The 15,763-nt window shown below is 53.9% G+C and overlaps 2 protein-coding genes across 6 annotated transcripts in view; one reads left to right on the top strand and one right to left on the bottom strand.

Moving 5' to 3' along the window:
- Positions 1–3,654: 3,654 nt before the first annotated feature.
- The window catches only part of LOC102569169 (uncharacterized), a 233,301-nt gene continuing 221,192 nt past the window's right edge, over positions 3,655–15,763 (bottom strand). Inside the window, exons 1-7 of one of the 5 annotated variants that reach the window (XM_019489912.2) lie at positions 13,207–13,305; positions 10,096–10,182; positions 7,401–7,626; positions 6,797–6,942; positions 5,971–6,111; positions 5,309–5,546; positions 3,655–3,818 (exon numbers count right to left, since the gene is read on the bottom strand). In XM_019489912.2, coding sequence (XP_019345457.2) covers positions 3,814–3,818; positions 5,309–5,546; positions 5,971–6,111; positions 6,797–6,942; positions 7,401–7,626; positions 10,096–10,179 — 840 coding nt within the window. In that variant the 5' untranslated portion in view covers positions 10,180–10,182; positions 13,207–13,305 and the 3' untranslated portion in view covers positions 3,655–3,813. Of the gene's footprint in view, positions 3,819–5,308; positions 5,547–5,970; positions 6,112–6,796; positions 6,943–7,400; positions 7,627–10,095; positions 10,183–10,271; positions 10,378–13,206; positions 13,306–15,763 lie in introns of those variants that run through there. The other 4 variants (XM_019489910.2, XM_019489909.2, XM_019489911.2 and 1 more) reach the window with 4 other exon arrangements.
- On the top strand, positions 13,540–15,004 carry LOC109283704 (C2 calcium-dependent domain-containing protein 4A). Its single transcript, XM_019489913.2, has one exon. It carries the CDS (start codon positions 13,679–13,681, stop codon positions 14,549–14,551), a length of 873 nt encoding a protein of 290 aa, XP_019345458.1. The 5' UTR covers positions 13,540–13,678; the 3' UTR covers positions 14,552–15,004.

The following is a 15,763-nucleotide window of genomic DNA, read 5'->3' as shown; positions in this document are numbered from 1 at the left end:
TAGCATCAGAAACATCTTGTGGGAGACTTGATTTAATAGAAAAGCAGCTGAGTACTGAACAAACGCTGGGTAATTCTGACATCCTGGTGAGCCAGTCTGTGGCCAAATTACGGCGGTTCAATAAATAGCCTTTTAATGATGAGTTCGTAGGCCTGCGGTGTAGAAGCCGCATCCTATTACATCTAAATGAGAGCCACGGTTAAGTGCATATTTAGGACAGTCAGTTCAATAGTTTTGCAGGATTCTCTGCCCCAGGGAGAAATGCAAGGCCTCATTATCCCCTGCCTGCCCCTCCGGCAGGCCCAGCTGGCAGCCACTCCAGTACTTGTTTCGTGCCACTGCAGGAACCAGTGCAGCTCCAGGAAGAGAGACGGCCTGCTCAATGGGATAAAAGAGCCTTTCCTGGGCCCATGGCTCCAACCCCAGAGCCAGGGGCTGACCGTGGAGGGGGTTTCAATGCTCACTGCATAGACTTGCTGATTCCTCTTTGTTCCTGGAGACTTGCACTTGGATCGACTGGGTCTGAATGAACAAATTCCCTTCACCTTTAGTTGATATGGAAACCCCACTTTGTACGTAGACCCCTCCAAGGGCTTCACCCAGGAAGGTCAACATGCCAGAGACGGGGACCTGAGCCTGGGAAAGGGACTGGCTCAAGACCATGTAGATGCTGTTTGCGACTTGGATGCTACCTCATCTAGACCTGTTATCTCCCTGGTCAAAGCACAGTGCCAGGGTATAGGCAGCATGCCCTTTCCCCAGGCCAGCATCAAGCACATAGGCAAGAGGCTTGGACTCAGAGCACTTATTTTGCCCCCCCCCCCCCCCCCCCAACCCACATCCTGCCTAGCTCAGCAGATAACTGGACAGCACAAGTTTCCCCTATTTGGGTCATTTCAGGGAGGTGGATTCAAGGAAGAGGTTTAGCAGAGAACAGGCTCTGTATTCAGTGATTACTCCCCTGGGTCATTTACCCCCCCTCCACACAGCGGTGTGCGGCATGCTCTCATCTCCCTTTACCAAGAAGTCTTAAGAAGATTTGCCAGCATCCTAAAACAGCTGGATGAGCACAGGACTCAGAGAAGCCCAGCACCCCCAAGATCCTAAACACAGCACCTCATCTCTCTTGTATTCAATTTTGAAGCATAAGTCACCACTACACAGTCTAGAGCACAAACAATGAACAGGCAGCTTCCTCTTTAACAACGCTGGACTGAGACCAGGCCCAGAAGCAAGCACGGGAACCCTACCCAGCTTGCCAAAAGCTCTTTCACAGCTGTGCACTGCAAAGACATATATTATTAAGCCCCATTTTGAAAAAAGCCGGCTGCAAAGAGCAGGAGAGCCATTAAATGCAAACCAAGAGCAATTGAATTACTGCAGAGCTCAATATTATGTCCATGCCCTGCAATGTCAGCTCCTCCATCAACCAGAAGAAACATATTATTATTATTCAGAGGTAATGAAGTCATTGCTATTGTGCAGGCAGATAATGCTGTCTAGGAGGCATATTTATGTCTAGGAGGACACGGGGAAGGGTGCTAAAAAGGTCCATTGCTACATAGATTATGTGGCTGTTGACGGCAGGCCGTAAGTGCACAGAATTTATGGCCCCTGAGAAGGAACAGGAAGCAGCTCCGCTAATCCATAGCACAATCTTTGCTAAAGGAGAAGCTGCTGCAACTGCAGTGGTGCTGATCGGCGCTGCTGGCTGCACCCCTTACGTGGCAGCCCAGCTCTTTGCCAGAGGAACTGGTGCAACGCTGCAGCCAGGAGGGGCAGAGGTTCAGGTAAGCGGTGTTGCCTATTTGAAGGGTGTATCACAAAAAAGCCCAGAACCTAGATTCCTATTTTGCAAACAGCCCCTCTTCATACAGCCGAACCCCCCCCCCCATATCCTTTGGAGTTTTACAAGGCAGACCCAGCCCATCCAATTTAATTGGAGCTCCCTGCCCTGCCGAAGCATTCACTTACAAGGCAAGACATTTTCCGAAGCGCATCCCTGCTGGCCCTCCTTTACTTGGAAGCCAGCAGTCCCAAGCCTTTGGATAGCTGGAAGGCTTTGAGCAGCGAGGTCCAAGGGCTCAGCATCACAAAAAAAAATCTGTTTCATGCAAGACAATCCCATGCTCTCAGTCTGCTCCCATGTTCTCTCCAAGAGCACAGTAACACATCTCTCCTCACCAGACTTGCAGCAAGCACATACTAGTCCTTGCTGCACGGCTGGGCTTAACCCCAGACAGACAAAGTAGCTCCTGCGACATTGCTCTAGACCTCGAAGGACTCCTGCCCTGTGGGCCCTCCGCTCCGGGCTGCATTAGGGAAGCAGGCTCTACAAGCCAGCCGAGCAGATAGCCCAGCCCCAGGGAGCGGTAGGGATGGCTGCAGCGTCTGGGGGCACAAGGATTTGTTAGTCAGGCCACCAGGATTTACTGTCATTATTTTTATTTAAAGAATAATCAAGGAGGAACACAGCTGTTTTACAGCTGGCCAGAGTATTGTGGCTATAATTTCAGTCCTCTGCAGGGCTATTATGCCCAACAACAAGAGCTGCACTGAGAGGAATATTCCCTGAAGTTATTTCAAGAAGATGAAATGGCTTCACTAATTAGAAAGGGGCAAGACACCATGCTGAGCTTCACCTGGAGCAGCACTCAGCAGAGTCACCCAGGGCCAAGAGCAAGGGTCACTTGCATTCAATCACAGCTCTGCCACTGACCTTGCCCTGAGGTTTAGTCCGGTTACTCCACCCCCACGCCTGCTGCTCCAGGGATGAAGGGAGGGTATGAAAATAACTTGAAGCCATCATCACCTCTAAGCCTCATCTACATTTCAGTTTTGCCAACAGAGCTCTACTGGTAAAAGCTTTGGCAGACTCAGCTGGATTAGTTGAACAGGATTCATTGTAATAGAGCCTGGGCTGGCTGGAAGAGTGGGGCCAGCAGCATAAGAACCAGTATGTAGCTGCAAGTGTGCCCTGCTAGGGTCTGGCCTTCTCACTAGGGGCCAGGCCTAAGCCGAGTGCTTATCAAAGGATGCATTTCAAGGTCTGGAGGGACCACCACAGCCACCTAATCAATGCCGCTGCTCAAAAGCCAGAGAGCCTCACCACATAACCCCTGCATCAGTGCCCAGAACTGGAACTTAATGAGACCCACCAGCTTGGAGACTTCATGCAACACAGCATCTCTTTCTCTTGCTCCACCGAGACCTGCTGCTGCCCTGTTTCTCCCCTTAAAATCTTCCAAGGAGGTAGATGCAAATTTAAGAGCAGGTTGGACAGACCCTTGGCTGGAATGATTTAGTCCGGGATGATCCTGCCTTGACTTCATGAGGTCCCTTCCCACCCTGCTTTCAAATAACCATATATGCAAAGCCTTCACCATCCACTGGCCAGTTTCCAGGGCAGGCAAGGGAGGAAGTAGGCTATTCCACTGGGACTCAGAAAACAGCTTGCTATGCTCTTTTCAAACACTGAAGTGCTCAGCTCCTACAGCAAGGTTTTCCGAGGGGTACAACAGTAGTGCATTCATCATCTAGAGACCCTGGCATAAAGTTGCAAGAGGCCCAGCCGCACGCCCCGAGGACTTGGCCGCAACTCCATCATGCCACCTGCTGTATGACTGAGATAGCCAGGAACCAAGGACTTCTGGGTTCACATGAAAAATATTTTATTATAACAATTTCAAAATACGAACGTGGAGTTTGTCAGAAGGTTCATCCAGGACCGAGTGGGCAGAATTAGCCAGAAGAGCATTCAGCATCACAACCACAGCAGGGGACAGTGGTGTGGGCCGGGAGCAGTCATCCCATTTATCCTACAGAAGAAGGGAGAATAGTTATTCCAGTGCACCTGCTGGCTGCAATCAGTGCCAAGAGCTGTCCTGCAGGGTGCAACCAAGGATTTTTGTAGTAATTGCTCAAGTCAGATTCCAGGCCCTGCAGTATGAAATCGGGATGCTCTGGAAGTTTGGCTCTTCAGTTCCTAGTAATAGGTTGCATCTTCTGGAGCATGTCTATTGAGAGGAGGGAGCATTTAGGGAAGTAGCTGGATCCCATACAAGTTACCAGCAAGACACAGATCCATGTTTGGGGACTAGAGGGCACTTAAGTTTAATAAGCCAGCAGTGCTGTAGGTCTAGCCCTTTGGATCCAACCCAGGCAGGTGCAGGCAGCAGTAAGTGTGTGCCCGAGATCTGACAATCCTTTAAAGTCAGGCGTTTCCAAACGCCAGTGCAGGAGGAGTGTACCCGAAGGCCAGGGAGACCTCCGCTTCTGTTCTGGAGCTTGAGGTCCTTTCACATTAAGAAAGGCACCTATAAGCCATTGCTTTCCTGAAGAGAAAGCCCCTAGGTCTTAATGGCGTTAGTAGGCAGAAGAGGGAGGCCCCTGGGGGAAGCCACCTAACACCCCCATGTTTGCAAGACACACATGGTCTAGTAACTTTTTGGGGAGTCAAAGTCTGCAGGTGGCAGTTATATGCGCTGATAGGTTGCATCTAGTATCATGGATTCCCTCTTCTACTCAACAGGAAACCCTGGGGAGGGGGGAGGGCCAGGCCCATCTGCTGGGAAAAGCAGCTTTAGTGGTCTGGGAAGGAGAACCTGGAAGGTCAGAGTCTTCTGCAAGAAGAGGGTGGGCTACAGTTTTCCTGTTGTCCCTTCAAGGCCTGCTGGCCATGTATTTTGCATTAGCCTCTACTGGGATGGAGGTCAAATGTCTAAGGACCAGTATGAACCCAGGGGGGAAAGATGAGAGCAAGGAGGCAAAGGGAATTTATCAAGGTCAGAACTACTCAACTGCAGACTAGGATTAGGGAATTCCAGTTTGCCTCACTACAGCTTTGCTCCAATTACTCTTCCCACCCAATACCCATGTGGGCTCACACCACCCCCCTGGTCACTAGCAGCTTGGAGCCTGCCCACCCCGTCATTGCCCATGCATGTACCCATGCAGAGCAACCAAGAGCAAGGCTGGTAGAATAAACCTGCTGCCATGGGGCACTGCAGCCAGCTTCCCAGCAGCAGCTGCCTGGTCTCACTCTAGCAATGCAGTGGCTCAAGTAACCACAAGAACAGTTTCCACTGGTGGGAATCTAGGACCCAGAAAGAGTGCAGCCTGAAAGCACACACTTGCATTGACAGGCAGCCAGGGGAAGGGAGAAGGACGTGTCAGAGGCCTCAGGGTACTGGAACACCTGCTTCCTAGATGACATGCCAATGGCTGCACCCCTTGCGGGCAGACTGCCTGTTGCATCTCTTGTCCCAGGGAGCAGAGCGGATTCATTTTAGGGGGAAGTCATCCTTACCGCTCAGTTCAACCCACTGCTCTTGACTGTCACTGTAACCACTTGCGTGAGCCCACTGCTCTTGAGCACAGCTGCCACCACTGCTTGCTGCAGCCTGTTGCTCCTGGGCAACCTCATCACCACCATTAGCAACAGCCTGCTTCTCAGAGGCCTCCTCCCCATGGGTTGGCATAGCTGGCTTCTCTGGGACATCCCCACCGGTCGCTGTGGCCTGCACGTTCTCTCCTTTCCGATTCACCTGCAGAGTCAAGGACACACACTCAGGCTTCAGTTCGGTGCTGAGCTTGCCCAGAGAACCAGGCAACGCTATCTGCACTGGGCAGTGCTTCTGGGGTTGGACTAAATCCACCATAAAGTGTCAGTCAAAGGTTAGAAAGACAGCCCACCCACTGCAGAGACCCAAGCCGTTGCAGCCACCCAAGGCCCAGGACCCTCTTGCTGTGTTCATGTAGGGCAGCAGGTAATGACATTAGGGACCAGCCCCAATGAAGCCAAGGTCCATGCTTGGCTTCACATGCTCCCACAGTCACACAGGCAATGGCCGAGCTACAGCCGTGCCAAACCACCACTGGTTAACCTGGCAGCATGTGACGACTAGCTTGGGAGCAGCTGTGTGGCCCAATTGTATGTGCCCCGTGGCCTGGTTGTGCAGGCGCCACTACCTGTGGATTGGGAGATTCCTTCAGCACGACAACCCCATCCTGCTCCTCGAACTCCAGGTCCGTCTCCGTTTCGTTTTGGGACCTGTATTCCTCACTGTCAGTCTCAGATTTGCTTGGCTGGAAAAGGGAAGGCGGCCAGCTCTGGTGAGAAGACAAGCTCTGGTTCCAGCTACAGTGGGAAGCAAAGGGGACAGACTCCTCCAAGGGGCTAGGGGAGGCCTCCAAAAGGTACAGAGGGCAGCTGGACACCCAGGGCCCTTTGGCTTTGTGGGACTAGGGTGCTCGGTTGCCTTTTATGCCATCCAAAGGTCCCCTCCCTGGTGAAAGGCCATGGATTCATCACATCCTGGAGGTGCCCAGCAGCTCCATATCCATTGCCAAATGCAGCATTTTACAGATGTGCCATAAAGGCAGCAAGAGGCCATGCTGCCTGGTAGGATCCCAGCTTTGAAGGGGTCACCCCTCTTCTCATTTGTGGCACAAGGAGGACCACATTACCACATGAGGCTGCAAAGAGAGAAGGCAGAAGCCTTCAGCATTGAGGAGGCCATTTGCCATCCCAGGATGGATGGAGCAGGCTGATAAACCAAGTCCATCTGTTGACTCACTGGGGGATGGAAGGGACCTCGCAAGGATCTCAGTGGCAGCAGACCATTTTGGGGGGGTGGGGGGGGGGGGAAAGAAGGTGAAGGAGGAGGTCTCCGTGTTTAGGACACATCCAAGAGCTTCATGACCAAGCAGAGCCATGTTGCCACTGCACTGGGATTGTGCCATGGCTCTGGCTAACCTGGTATACAGGACTTTCTGCAAAGCAGTCAGTGCTTACCTCGTAGGTAGCATCGTTGGGGTCATCCTGCTCTGGCAGCTCTTCCTGTAACACCTCCACCCAGGACTGTTGGTCTTCTAGAGCTACATCGTCTTGTTTTCTCTTGCTTCCTTTGCCACATGGCTTGACTGGAGTTTTTCGGATTTCTGCAAAGACCACAGAAGGCAGGGTTCATATCCATGCAACCCCCCCCCCCCCCATGGCAACAACAGGTCCCACTGCATGCATCTCCTCTCCTTAAGGACAGGGACAAAACCCAGATGGCTTCCAGGGTAGAAACGATTTGCCAGATGGCTTGTAGGCCAGCTTGCTGCTGCCAGCTGCAGCTGCGTGATGATGGGAGGTCAAGACAATGGGTGACCGCTAAAGGCTTCGCCACCACTCGGTGGTCCTGATGGACTTAATGCAAGATGCTCAGACATCCCCAAACCCTGCTGGCCATTCAGCTTTAGCTTTCCTTGCTGTATTGGCATGTGGTCCAGCAGCAGACAGAACACATGCTCATGGCCCAGGACTGGGCCTGCGGTAGGACAAGGTCACGCTGACCTGCACTCAGGGTGGGGGCCCACCCACACCCCAGCCATAGACTGCAGGCAGATTTTACCCTCGGGAATATCGCTCTGACCCAAGCTGCCCGGGGGCAGGTAGCCAAGGGCGTTCTGGAGCCTGCAGGGCACGATGGCGAACAGGAAGCAGGCCAATCTCCCAAGACGCTTCTTGGCATGCCGCACTGGTCTGCTGGGAGAGGAGGCAGGAGGGTCTCCGCTCCCAATGGTCTCCACAGGGATCGAGAATCCAGCCCAGGCAAACATCTTCTGCAGGAGCTGGAGCTAAGAAGAGTCAGACGGGTCAGGAAGGTTTTGGACATCAAGCCATTTGCAATCCTTGAAGGAAACTTTACCTGTTCCTTCTCCAGCCTGGTAGAAATACAGCCACCAGGTCCAGCTCTAATCTTACTCACGCGAGATCCAAGCACTCGACGAAGAGAAAACCTGAACGTCCCAACTGCAAAGCCCCTTTCACAGCTGAGGAGCACTGTACAGGACACAGCGATCGACTTGCACCCAACAAGTGGCCGGGTTGGGAGTACAACAAGTGCCTTGGACTTTTCCCCTCTCGTCCCTTCATTATCACACTAAGGCACAATAGGGTCAGCGTGAGCAATCACCAGTGCTGACTTCATGAGACACTTGCTGCTAGAGGAGATCAGTTTGTGAAGTGCAATGGCTTCTGCAGTTTATCCTCCAAGAAAGGCTGGTTTCTCAAAGGATGAGGAAGTATCTATGTCTTCTGTCTACTTTAGACAAAATATACCCAAGAACAAATTCCCTCGTTCAGACCCTGGGGACAGCTTGCTGTTTTCTTGCCCTCTACCGGTTAGCACAAAACTGAACCTGCTCATTGGCCTCGTGGCAAGAAGTAAAGGACCAAGCACAGAGGACAGCACTTGGATGGGATTTCCAGAAATGCCCATGGTTTGATCTGTCCTAGGAAAATTCTGCTGCTGGGGTTACACCAGCCCAACCCACCTGGGACAGAGCAGCTTGTACCAGAATGAAGCTATTTCATCTGTGTAACTGCATCTTATAGGGCTTTTTTTTTTTTTTTTTTTTTTTTTAAAGCTAGCTCTGAAACAGCCATCTTTAGCTCATAGAGCTGCCCTGGCAACACTTCCTAGCACAGCTCTGCCCCAAGATGCATGCATCCCAGGGATGTTGGAGGGGTTTGTACTCTTAAACCACTTGGGCACCTTTAAAGGCCAACCCAGCATAGGTGGGACAGAGACCCTGCAAAGCAGGATCAAAGGCGGCAGCTCCAAGGGGCAGGGAGTCAGCTAGGGTCAGAGGATCCCAGCACAATAAATGTCCAAATGTTTCTTGAAAGTGTCCTTGTGGTTTCACTAGGGCACCCCCTTAGTGCCACCCCCAGCAGTGCCCTGCTTTCTACCCACTTGCTACTCAAGACCAGCCATTCCTCAGGGACTTGTTCCATCAAAGCCCATGCTGGTGCTTAATCCATTAGCAACTGCCCCCATGCACGCCAGGCAGCTGGAAACACTACAGAGGAGAGGGTAGAGCTGGTCACTGGGGGCTGATGGGCTCAGGCAACACTGACTCAAGTCCTGGCAGCAAGGGGATTTGGGGGGGGGGGGACCATCTATACGCCATGCACAATTCCTGGGGTGGCCCAGCCAGCAACCCTGTGGTCACACCGATGCCAGGTCCCGGTGCGTTCTGTACCACTGCTCCAGGCAGCATTTTTAGTCTAAAAGTAGCACAGGTGCTAGTAGATCTCAATGGGAGCACTGTTGTAACTGTTCCCTCCAAAGTACAGTTTGAACAGATTCAATGCAAGAGGTTATTTTTAAATCAGTCCAAGCGCATGATTTCTGGGCGTGTATGGAAGTGCAGTACATGCTGCTCAGAGCAGCAGGAACAGCACTGCCAGGCCAAGTAAAACAAAGCCCAAGGTGGGGGCTAGGCAATTGTGCCACACATCCCCTTTGCATAGCGTTCGTGCATTTGCTAGCCCAGATCGCAGCTAGATAAACACCACCAACAGACAAGCCACCGTCTCAGGGGGAAAGTGAGCTGGCTGGGAGCTAGGGGAGCACGCAACCTGGTCGTCACACCCAAGCCTCCCCATGCTACAGGATGCAGGGGTGTGTTTCAATGCAGTTCAGAGCTGGGAGTGGACCACTGGCTTCCAACATGCATCGGTCTCATCCACATGAACTTCAAGCACAGAGGTGACAAATCCACATGCCTGGCTGCCATACTTGTACCCCACTGGCCCACATTGGTCCCTGAGCCAAGAAGAGAACCCAGTAATCCTGATCCCCAACCCTCCAGAGCCAGTCCTCAGCAAATTGCATGAGCTTGTCCCCACTTTAAGTGCTTGCACTACAGAGGATAACAACCTACTGCTGCAACCAACTGTTCCTTTAGATCAGAAGAAGCTGGAGCTTGACATGTCTTGCATCCAAGCTCTACTGAACACCCACGCAGGAAAGAAGTGTAGGGGAGTCTTAAATTGCTGGCGACACACCAGGAGTGTATGCACAGGAATGTCACACTTGGCATTAGACTAGCCAACTAGCCAAGATGCCAGCTAAACAATGTGAAGCCCCTGGAATTGCTAGTGTCCTTCTGTCACAGGACATTTCATTGCTGCTGGCACCCAGGCTGGCTAGGTTAGAGCTAGATTAGTTATTATAGTTGCACTAATTACACTGCCTAGCAACCCCAATCCCCACCCCAGCAGTAAAGGGGGGTGCAGGAAGGATGGGATTTACTTACCAGGGACCTGCCAAGTCCCAGCTGAGCAGCCTGCTGGAAGAACCTCCCGAGCAAGCCTTCAGAGCCTGCCGGCTTGACTACCATCTCCTAAACACAAAGGGGAAGCACAGTCAGAGGGGCAGGCCTCACCTGTAGTGGGAAGATCCCACAGAGCCTCCCCCCATCACACAACAGACCCCTTTTGCCCCAGGGCTGGTACATGGGGCTACAGGACTGGCTTGCTGCTGCTCCATGGTGAAGAGCAGACTGGGCTGGACAGAAACCTGACTGAGCCCAACCCCAGCACTTTAGTTACTTATAGGCTCTGATCCAGCTGCTGCTCATTATGTTAAGGAGCTGCCAGACTTAATTAATCAGCGTGACCTTTTCTTGCAGCCTCATTCTGGTTGTAAAATAAGAGTTTCCCAGATTAGGATGCAATCCTAGAGCTGTTGCTTAGTGGGGAATAATTCAGTGTAGAGCTTGGCTCTCCTGGGGATGTGCTTTGGGCCGGACCGCTCGGCACTTGGGCAGCTGCCTTTACCAGAGTGCAGGTGGCATGTAGGGCTAGCCTGGGGCTGTGGGGGGCTTTTATCTCTCTTTATTGCTGGCATAAGGAACTGCAAAAGACCTTAAATGCCAGAGAACTGGGCCCAGATTTTCAGAAGTATTTGGATGCCTGAAGATGCAGCCAGGTCCCAAGTGGGATTTACAGTTTGCACCTTTGGGGGCCCAAATGTTTTTAGCAATGCAACCCCTGGTTCTTGCAGGCTGACTTGCTGCGGCAGCAGGGTGGCGGGGGATATGAATTCATGAGGCCCCTGCACGGTAGGACCTGAGCTCCATTCTGCCCCGGCTTCCTTGAGCATTTGCTTAGTGGCACCCGCCGAGGGATTGGGGCTGACCGATCCATGGCTGATATGAATAAGAGCCATGTCCTTGAGGAAGCCCAAGCCCTGTCCCAGCCTGCGTGGTGACAACGCAGAGGTCCCCCAGACGATCCGCCCCTCTCAATTCCCAGATCACTCTGTGATGCTGTAGTCCAGAGGCGGGCAAAGTCCCACGATAGGGATCATGGCAGACTCCATTTCCCAGGAGCCCCTGCCCACGTTGCTGTGGCTGGTTTTCATGGAGATCCCAGCAGCGGCAGGGCTGTGACAGTGCAAGGCAGGGGTTTCCAAGGAGACCGGCCCCAGCCGTGCTGGCAGGGTCAGAGGCTAGGCAGGGAGCTGCTCTGGGGCGTGGTCGAGATCTGCTGCTCACGTGCCCTGGGCAGCTCTGCCCCAGCTCCAGATCATGCTGTCACCACTGCAAAATCCCAGCCCCGACCCGGAGCAGCTCCTTGCCCAGCTGGGCGCCCTGCCAGTGCTGCTGGGGCTGGTCTCCATGGAAACCCGTGTGCCCCCCCCAGTCCCACTGCTGCTGGGGTATACATGGAAACCAGCTGCAGAAACGCAGGCAGGGGCTGCTGGGAAATGAAGTCCAGGCACCAACCTGGATCTGCCATTTTGCCCACCCCTGCTGCAGTGCCAGTGAGAGCAACCACAGCTGCAGGGAGGTGGGGCTGCTATTCATTATAGCCAGCACTGAGAACGGGAGAGGAGCCGCTCTGGTTCCCGGATGCCTCCGCTGTGCTCAGTTAGCCACCTCGACAGCCCAAGAGGCTCCTCTCAAATGCTGCCTGCAGCTCTCTGTTTCCCCAGCTCTTTGACGCCGGGGAGGGTTTATCCCTGCGCTGCATATGCCCCTTACATTTGGGTCCTGGGCTTCAGGCCGAGTCCTCCTCCCTCCCTGCAGTCCCGAGCTCTCAGGGCTGATCCTTTGCAATGATGCACAAGGCTCGCTGGCACCGTTTTGCAGCTGGCCTAAACCCAGAGATCAGGAGGAGGCCTGGGAATGGCTCTGTGGACTGGTGAACATAACATGGGCCATTTCGCCAGCCAACCCTGGTGCCGAGATCATGTCTCGGTTCCACTTCATTTAACATGGATTTCAAGCTGGGACTATTGAGAGAGCCCCAGGAGGGGATAAGAAGAGCACCTTTCCTTCCATTCATCCAAGAGAATGGCACCCCCAGGCTCTCTCCAGCCAGGCACCGCAGCCTGGGGGGTGAGGGGAGGAGGGGGTTGAGGGAAACTTGGAAAGGGTGAGGCCAATGCCCACGAGCCTGGCTGCTTGCTGGAGTTTGCCGTGCTGTGCAGCCGGCTCCGGCGCAGCACTTCAGAGACACAAGCGGCCAAGCTGCAAAGTGACCTGGGGACACCCCCGGTGACAACTGTCCCCACAGGATCATTTCTGCTGTCCTAGTGCCAGCTGGAGCTGGAGTGCATAGAAGGGAAGGGGCAGATTTTGCTCCATGGTCATTGAATTTACTCAGACTTCAAGCTGGTTCAGTGCTAACGTGCACATGAGCCAGCCACAGATTTGGGGCCTTTATTATTTCATCCCAAAAGGCCCAGGGCCCCAGACCAAGGCCTGCTTCTGCTCCTGTTCCCATTGAAATCAATGGCAAAACTCCCCCCACTCTATCAGTGCAGGATCAGGGCTTAAACCTGCTGGAAAGCACCAGCTGCCCTAGAGGGGAGAGGCTGGAAGGCGCATGAGCAGCAGGCAGGTCTGTCTACCACTGTGGGACCATGGGCCAGGGCTGCAGCAGGGGCTGAAGTCGAGATTGCCCTTTCTGCGCATTGTTTCCAGTGCAGGAACAGATGTAAAGCAGCCTTGAGGCACCTGCCATAAGTCCAGGCGTCAGGAGCAAACTCTCTCCATAGACACAGTCCAATTCTGTGTCTCTGTGCCTGCCTCGGTGTGGAGAGAGAAGAATAAAAGACAAAGCCCCTTTGATTTCCAGGTCTGTGCCGGGGCACGCTTGGTTTCTGCACCTGTGGGAGCACAAGGCTGTGACTGAGCGGCTGCCCCCCTGCCTCCCCCGGGCACTTTGTGGACATTGGCTCTGCTGGTTTCAGGGATGCTCAAGCCTGTTCCTTAGCCCTGCATGGAGGCACCGGACGCTGAACGGGAGGGAGAGAGAGACAAAGAGGTCTCAGAAAGAGCCATTTTAGAAAAATCCCTCCCCTAGCGTGCACGGCTCCTGCTCCCACAACACCCTGCACCTAAGGAGCAGTGACTCACCCCTGAAAGGCCACCGCTCGATCGATTCGTCCTTTCTCCCTCTTTGCAGGCGGCTGCAAAGTGCTCTCTGCCTGCCTGTGCTCCACAGCCCCAGGGACTGGCAGCCCCGCCAGCGCCTTGCTATTTCCCCGGCGGTGACGGGAGCCCATCTGCTCAAGTGGTCCTCGTCTGTGCTGCACACAGAAGAGGCAGGCAGCGCGGAGGCGTAGGGATGAGCTCCCCTCCTCTCCTGCCTGCTCCAGCTGCCTCCCCTTTGTACAGGCAGATGATGCATCATCTCGGGTCCGGAGAGAGCAGGTGCAGCCCTGGCTGTCTGGCAGGAGTCATCACAGAGCGTCACCGCGCGCAGAGCAATCGGGGCTGAGTGGAGAGTATAAATACGAGGCGGCTGCTCTGGAGAGCAGGAGGGGACCGGAGGGCCTGACTCCAGGGCACCGCAGAGGCAAGAAGCCAGCGCGCTGTCTGCCCGGAGATGTCACTCTGGGCGCACGTGAGACCCGGCTGCAACTCTCCCCCTGCCAAGGCTTCCCGAGACATCTTCAAGTACATGGTGACCCCCGACCGCATCCCGCAGTTCATCATCCCCTCGCTGGACATCCAGGAAGGCCACAGACTCTTCAGCAAGGTGAAGCCGCAGACGCAGGGGCAGCCCGAGAGGAAGGCCCGGAGAAGCAGCTCAGACCCCACGGGGAAGAAGGCTCATGCTCTGCCCTGCTCCCTCCTATCCTGCTCCAGCCTGGAGCTGGCTGTCAAGGTGGAGGAGATTTCAGACCCTGTCACCCGGGCAGCCCTATCCCTGCCCCACTTGCCCAAGATCACCACCCCGTATGGCTTCGTCACCCTGGGGGAAAGCCCCCAGGTCACCAATGAGGAGGCTTTGTTTTTCCACTTGGACTTTGCTTCTCCCAAGTGTCCTGGCATGAAACCTCCTGCCCCTGAGAAGCCGAGAAGCTGGAGAAACCCCAAGATGCCCACGGCCCCGACAGACGGTTGCTCTCGAGTGGCCAGCTGCTTAAGAGACTGGCAGCAGCACCATGCCCAGCAGACCAGCTGCAGAGGCAGCAACGGGAGCCAGGGCACTGACCACCCAGCCAGGCCCCTCTTACCACAAAGACGTTCCAGTCCCATAAGAAGCAAAGAGGCCATAGGTGTGTTGGGGAGCAGAGAGGCAGAGAGGGTGGAGGGTAAGAGGAAGCCCGCGTCCTTTGAGTCGGGCTGTCAGAGAAGCACCTCCAGTCCCGAGCTCCGGGGCAGAAAGCCCCAGAGGAACTTGCTCCAAAGGATCCTGAAGAAGCGCTTCGCCCAGCTCAAGCTGCTCAAGTCCATGCATTTCACCCTCCATTGATGCTGCAAAGCAGCTCCAGGGAAGAGGGCTTATCAAAAACTGGAGGTGCGGGGACGTTATTCCAAATGCTGTCAACTTCCATGTCACGGCCAGGCCTCCGGACTCTAATGCAAGTGCATTCAAGTGAGTGCTCCATTCAAATTCGCAACCACTATAATGAACTGGTTGGCATGTGTGCCCATTGCTGCCCCTGCTGAGAGATTAGAAAGGCTCAGCTGTGTGTCAAAGGCCACATGCGAATGAACCGTGCTGTGAATGGTGTGGCCTTGTGTAGCGGGGAATCGCACCTCTCCCCTTGGCGTTGCTGAGGCACAGGAAGGAAGACAGCCGCTCAGAAGCCCTGGGAGAAGCTGGTGTGTATTGTGGGGGCGGGCACCCTGCCTCCTTCACATGCACCTTTTCTCTTTGGTTGTCGGTCCTGGCATTTGTGTATCAATAAAATATTCTTTTCCAACTTGATCCCTTTGTATGTGAGGTCTGTGACGGGCAGCAGAGAGGAGGCTCCTTTGCAAATGGCTCTGGGGGGCTCTATAGAAACAAAGCAAGTTCCTTTTCCAAACCCAGTGGTCAAAGCAAACTGGTGGCCAAGGCAATCAGCACACACACTGACTGGCAAAGGGGCTGGATGTGTACCTTTGCGGGTAGGGGGTTACTGTCAAACCTGAAGTCATGCTGGGCATCCCTTGAACGCAGGACAAGACATTCCTCACCCTTAAGAAGAGACAATGTAAACTGAGTAGTAGAGAAGAATTGTTTTCATTTTCACTTTACAGGTGGGAAAACTGAGGCTCAGGGAGCTTAGGACACAGAGCTGGGAAAGCCCAGAGATGCCAAGGGATGCTCTGCACCCTGTTCCCAATGAGAGCCAGTGGGAATCACTCCCTGATACTCCTTAGTGGTTTAGGAAAGCCAATTCAGGCCAGTGCCATGTGTTTTCATTGGGTCTGGTAGGCAATAGTGGAGAAGGAATCGATTCACAGAATAGGTGCAGTGCAACAATTGCAGTGGGAGCTCCCCAGAAACACCCAGGGCCTTCAGGGCAGCTTCAAGGCTGAATCAAGGGAAGTGCAATCACTTTAAACAAGCATAACTCCTTTTTGCTCCCACCCACATCCCTCTCACACACTTTCTGCTGCAAGGGAGGTCTGGGACTCAGATGTTTATTATCAAGCCTTAGCTACATACAGTAGAAACTGTGCCTACTGTTCTGCC

The sequence above is a fragment of the Alligator mississippiensis genome, chromosome 16 (genome assembly GCF_030867095.1).
Source record: "Alligator mississippiensis isolate rAllMis1 chromosome 16, rAllMis1, whole genome shotgun sequence".
NCBI lineage: Eukaryota > Metazoa > Chordata > Crocodylia > Alligatoridae > Alligator > Alligator mississippiensis.
This window is presented reverse-complemented; position numbering and strand designations above follow the sequence as displayed.

Excerpts from the sequence above, each read along its gene's own strand:
- LOC109283704 (XM_019489913.2), top strand. The coding sequence starts at position 13,679 with ATGTCACTCTGGGCGCACGTGAGACCCGGCTGCAACTCTCCCCCTGCC.